The sequence below is a fragment of the Thalia democratica genome, chromosome 1 (genome assembly GCF_965202585.1).
Source record: "Thalia democratica chromosome 1, ktThaDemo2.hap1.1, whole genome shotgun sequence".
Taxonomy (NCBI): Eukaryota; Metazoa; Chordata; class Thaliacea; order Salpida; family Salpidae; genus Thalia; species Thalia democratica.
Window position 1 is genome coordinate 48,470,695 of NC_139165.1, and position 5,776 is coordinate 48,476,470.

Below are 5,776 nucleotides of genomic sequence, written 5' to 3' on the forward strand. Positions count from 1 at the left end.
ACACTACTATTGAAAAATTTTATTTAATATTTTAATACCGTCTAAACTAGATAAATATTATAATAAAAACTTGATTTTTTTTGTAGTCTAGAAATTTTTCCTCCCTGAATGAGTTTTGTGTACCCTAAAAGTTACGTGCACCTTGAAACGAATTTCGTGCACACTAGGGTGCACCAGTGTACACCTTGACGACCACTTGTTTTGATAATAGTGAGCATATAGTCTTATATTTTTGTTTTATTTAATATTAAAATATTTTTGATGTCTTAAAAGTTTTACTTATCAAAAATAAAGCAGTTATTCAAGGTTTTTTTTTCGCTAAAAGCTTTTGAAAAAATGTAATTTTATGTTTTGATTTAAGTACATTAACTGACTTTTTAAAAATAAAAAAATTCTATTTTTTTTGGTTTTATGAAGTAAAAAATGTATGTCTTATGTAAAAAAAAATGTTAATAGTTAACCTGGTTTCTACTAATTACTTTGGTAAAACTTATAAAAAAAAATTAATTCAATTTAAACGTTGACTTAATCTAATTGTTATTGTTAAAATAAATATCTTGACTAAGTTGTAATTTAAAGTGTCTTTTTAAAATATAAAAGAAATAAAGTAAGTTTTTGAAAACTGCAACGCATGATTTACAATATGTTGTTTTGTTGTTAAAAAAATACTAACAGTTCTAAAGAGGTAGCAAAAAAAAACTAATGCTAGCTAAAAATGACTTTTTATATATTTAAATCAAAAATTTCTCAAGTGAAAAACTTTAGAAAAATCAGGTTTACTGCTTTGTTTTCAAACATATCTAACGTTTTCTTATTTTCAAATAGTAAATTACAACAAGTCACTTCTTATAGTTTAAAAAAAGTGTGTATTAACTCTAAAAAAAAGTTATTTGTTTCTTTGAGTTTTATAAATAGGCTTAAAAGACTTTACGAAAGCTTAGAATTTAGTAGTGCTTTTTAGTGTCTAGTCTTTCTAAATTTTATCTAGCGTTCAGTTGGACTATGTGTTGACATTTTTGTATAACCTTTAACATGTAGCTTTTTATAACTTTGATAATTTTTAAAAAACTACTTTTTGATTTTTTTCCGTCTTAACTTATTTAAAACTGTGGTCGTAATATTTAATTTTGATTTAATATTTATAAATTTAGTACAAATATACCTAAGTACGTATAGTTTTTACTGAAACAATGATTCGTCGTGACTATATCTGCCTGCTGATTCCAAGCAAGGACGAAAACAAATTGCAGATTTACTCTTCTTGACGGTTGTACTAAGTAGTATGATAAAAACAATCGTACAGTACTATCATATGATAAAAATCTGGGCTATACTATTATTTTCTATAGGTTTTTAAATTAGTTGTTTCATATAAGAAAATGGATCACATCTCTTCAAAGGTCAATCTTGTGTCCGCTACTGAAGGTTCTAAAAAAGATAGCAAGGAAAGTGATGCTAGTAAAAAAGTATCAACAAAAAATCAAACTCCAATGTCGGGAAAAAGACTGAAACTGGTTGATGACTTTACCAAGCAGAACAGTTTTGATTGCAAATTTATTTCCGAAATTAAACAAAAATCGTTTTCAAACCTAATTAGAAAAAGCAGTGAAAAACAAGTAGTTGCTACTAAAGGTATATTTTTTTTACTATTTAATTTTAAAATATAAAGTTTCTGAGCTATGAATATTAGCAGTTTTTATAAACTACAAACAACATTATTATAATACTTTTTTTTAAACTTTCCTTAACGAAGGCTTTTATAATTACATACATTTTTTTTCAGTGAAGTTAAAAATTAGACAGTTTAAATTCTATTACAGATTTTCCAATTTTAAACGAAAGAAGTGCAACTATACTTTTGCTAAATTACCTTTCATCAGATGTAGCTAAGCAAGGTTGTGAAGAATACGTCGCAAATAAAATTCGCAAGACAGCAGCAAACCACTGCTTCTTTCATCACGTTTCAAAATGCTTTCAACTCAAAACAATATCGCAGTTGACTAAACAATTCATCGAGAGGCGCTTCGAAACAGTAAGCAAGAGCGACAGCTTCTACGAGCTGACCTTTGAATGCGTGGCCAAAATCTTATCCTCTTCCAACCTGCACGTAGATTCCGAAATGCACGTGTTGAGAGCCGCCCTCCAGTGGGCAAAAGTAAACGGATGCAAACCGTCGGCGCTTTTGTCGAAAGTCAGGCTGCACTTAATACGGACGGAAGCGCTCAAGAGTTTGCTCGCCTCCGACGCGTCATTGAAACCAGCCGTTCTCAAAGCTGTTGAGCTAAAGAGCAGCGCTGGCCCGTTGGCCGCTTTCAAATGGCAGCGGCGTTGCGACCAGCAACGCTTCGGGCTGATTGCAATGGGAGGAAAGCTTAAAAGATGTGTGAAGAATAGGGTTTTCGGAATTTCAGAGAGAAATTTCAAAGTTAAATTTCAGTTGCCTCGAATGAAAGAAGCGCGCCTTTACTGCGCTTCTGTGGTGCTGAACGGCACAATTTACGTGTTTAGCCGGAATTCTCAACATTTATGGAAAGAGACTTTGAACGTCGAAGCTTACACTCCGAACGAAACATCGTGGCGAGTGGTTGGAAAAAGGCCGAGCGAGCATAAGCGGTTCTGCGCCTGCGCGTTCGAAGACCGAATTTATCTGTTAGGAGGCGATTTAAAATCACCTTTTAATGATACGAGCACTTGTTTTTCGTACGACCCGCAAAACAACGATTGGCGCGAAATTAGAAAGATGCGCAAAACAAGAACTTTGGCTGCTTGCTGTGTTTTTGCCGGCAAAATAGTTGTTTCCGGCGGAAGTCGCTCTTTAGACGTTGACTTCTATGACCTGGAAACAAACTCATGGACCTACATGGCTTCGATGATACACAAAAGATATGAACACTGCTCAGTTCCAAACAAAAACAAAATTTATATGATCGGAGGAAATGAAAAAACATTGAGTAACGAAGTATTTGATGCTTACAGCAACACTTTCACACTAATTCAGGCGTTTCCGTGGGCTAAAAATGATGACCCGCTACTTAATATTTGGCAACCTGCTACAGCAGTTTGTATTGGCAAAAAAATTATTGCTATGGTTTCTAGAAAAGATAAATTCTGTGAGGTCGAGGTCGTACCGCTTATGTTTGATGTTGAGTTGGAAAAATGGTGTGATTGTGACTTTAGCTTTAGTTCTAAAAACTATAGCATGTTTACAGTTGTTAAATATCTGTTTTGAAAAATTGAATAGATTTCGTAGTTTTTGATAATAAAGCTAAAATGTAGTATGGGATGCATTAAAGGTGTATCCTAACCAGCAACTGATTTTTTGGTATAAATAAGTAAGGTTTTAAAAGCTACACATTTAAAAAAAGCTAATTTAAAGAAATATGTTTTTTATCTTACATATAACATAAAAGCTTGAAAAACTGTTTGTGTCTAACTAACTTATAATAACTAACTAAAATTCTACTTTAAGTTAATGTAATAATAACACAACGACTTATTAGCTTTGTTTTTTTAAGTTATACACCAACTTAAATAACAGATACACAACTATTTTTTTTATTAAGTTACCGGTATTTCTAGATTAACAATTAAGTAGTTTGTATGTTTGTTTAGTTGATCTACTTTGTTTTTTGATAGGAATATAAATAACTTTGTTAGTTCAGCCTCATTTAATCTTTTTTTTCTCTCGACTCTTCTAAAACTTTTCATGGATCTATTAAAAGGAATAGCTTTAAAATTTATATTCATGTTATTCAAAAGATTAGAAAATTTTATCATTGAAATATGTTTGTATTTCTTCAGACTTAAGTTTTGATCTATAACAGAGTATTCTATTTAAGCGCTGTACAAATTTTTGAAAATGCGTTTAATCTTTCGGGTAGCTGTCTAAATTGCACGAGTGCATAAAATTGCACGAAGTTGTTTTTGCACGGAGACAATTTTGGACGGCTTATTTTTTTTTACTTATAGTTTTTTTATTTATTTATTTTTTTACTTTAAGTTTTTTTTACTATCACTGTTACCCCTAACCTATTTTTAAATTTTTTTTTCAGTTATTTTTTATTTTTACTATTACTGTTACCCCTAACCCTCGGTCAGTAACTTTTTTTTTTATTAAATTATTTTTTTGTTTTTTTTCTGTTTATTTTTATTTTTGTTGTATACTTTTTACTCTCATGCAAAAATGTAACTCGTGCAAAATTGACCCTTGGTGCAGAATCATTTTCGTGCAATTTCGTGCCGGGTGCAACTTTTTGCCCTTGTGTAAATTTGGCTTCGTGCAAATTTGGCTTTTCGCAATTTTGTGCATTCGTGCAATTTTGTTCTCGTGTACTTTTGTCCCCTCGTGCAACTTAGTAACCTCGTGCAATTTTATCTTCGTGCAATTTAGACCCGTCCCCTAATCTTTTATTGGAAACAATTTTGTTTCTTTTATGTTCTTCAAAAAAGTAGAGTACAACGAATTTATAACATTGTAATGCTATTGCTTATTAAACGAAAAAAAAGCTTTAAATATTTGGTCTCGGACCTGGAAAACTCTTTCGGTTATCGATTCGTACACCACGGATACCTTTTAACGTCTCGTTCAGGACACAATCCAGGACACAAACGGTATAATAGAACTTAAAACCAATTAAAAAAATCAACAATTTTAAAATAAATTTTTAACATAATAAATAAATTAAAATTTTACTATAAGTGGTTACAAAGCTTAATACATATAACACCAAAACTTGATGACTATCGTCTAGTAGGCAAGTTAAGTTTGAATTCTTTTTGTAAAATACAATTTTTCAATTTACATAAACCAATATTTTTTTGTTTAAAAGCGCATTGCCAATCTTTTCAAAGACAAAATAATATACTCAAACTATTTGAAACTTTTAGGATGCCTTTATCATGAAAATATCTCGGGGTTTGTTTTAACTGAACAGAATTGGACTAAAATCATAAGTGTTACAACCCAAAAAAACATTTTTTGTCCACTATGAAGGTTCAAAAAAAAGTAGAGTAAACAATAAAATAGTTACGCACAAAAATTTCGAATAAATAGAATAAAATTGAGTAGAGTGATTCTCTAAGAAAATTAAATCTAAAAATCAGCTTAACTTTATGATAAGCAATAGTAATGTCTTATATTCTATATAAATTTACCCAAAAAATACAAGGTAGTTTTTAATTTGTTATAAAAACTAGATTTTTCAAACCTTAAGCTTATTAAATATAAAAATCTAACAAAATAAAAAGATAATTTGCTTTGGCTTATGGGTCGAGCTCAATGTTTAAATTGATCCAAACTGGAAGTTGTTGCTGCTTCTCTGCTGCAGTATGCGAGTATGGCACGTTAACAACTCAAATCAAGTTGTACGCCCCGTCGACGTTGCTAAAGTAGATATAAAAAGTGTATACAGAACAAGATATAAAAACTCAAAGTTATGAAGTTAAGTACAAAGTAAATGTTTCAGACAAATACTTGAATAAGAATGTTTCGCCGGATATCATTTAGATTTTCCAAGATGGCGACTTACAGTCAGAGCGCCAAGAGAAGGTTTTCCGGGAGTTTAGTCAGCTTTTCCAAGATGGCGGCTTACGCTTCGGACTGGAAACTGGCGTAGTGATACTTCTTGTTAACGTCGAAATCCAAATGATCTGCTTTCTCGTTTGCTCTGCTGTTTATATACGTCTTTCTTACATAACAATCGCCTGGTCAAGACATGGTTGCATGATGTAACATGCTGATTAAAGCATGAAATCCGGTGTGATCGGAAGTTAATTC

The 5,776-nt window shown here is 31.3% G+C and overlaps 1 protein-coding gene across 1 annotated transcript; it reads left to right on the forward strand.

Moving 5' to 3' along the window:
• Positions 1 to 1,379: 1,379 nt before the first annotated feature.
• Positions 1,380 to 5,615, forward strand: LOC145836948 (kelch-like protein 7). The gene is made up of 3 exons (XM_082944720.1): positions 1,380 to 1,632; positions 1,881 to 3,058; positions 5,517 to 5,615. The coding sequence occupies exons 1-3, from the start codon at positions 1,380 to 1,382 to the stop codon at positions 5,613 to 5,615; spliced, it is 1,530 nt and encodes a 509-aa protein (XP_082800846.1).
• Positions 5,616 to 5,776: the final 161 nt, after the last annotated feature.

What these genes read in the sequence shown, in the direction of transcription:
- LOC145836948 (XM_082944720.1), top strand. Translation starts at nt 1,380, where the DNA reads ATGGATCACATCTCTTCAAAGGTCAATCTTGTGTCCGCTACTGAAGGT. An exon ending in ACAAGTAGTTGCTACTAAAG is followed by an intron (nt 1,633 to 1,880) that starts GTATATTTTTTT and finishes ACCTTTCATCAG; the next exon opens with ATGTAGCTAAGCAAGGTTGT. An exon ending in TTTGGCAACCTGCTACAGCA is followed by an intron (nt 3,059 to 5,516) that starts GTTTGTATTGGC and finishes AGATTTTCCAAG; the next exon opens with ATGGCGACTTACAGTCAGAG.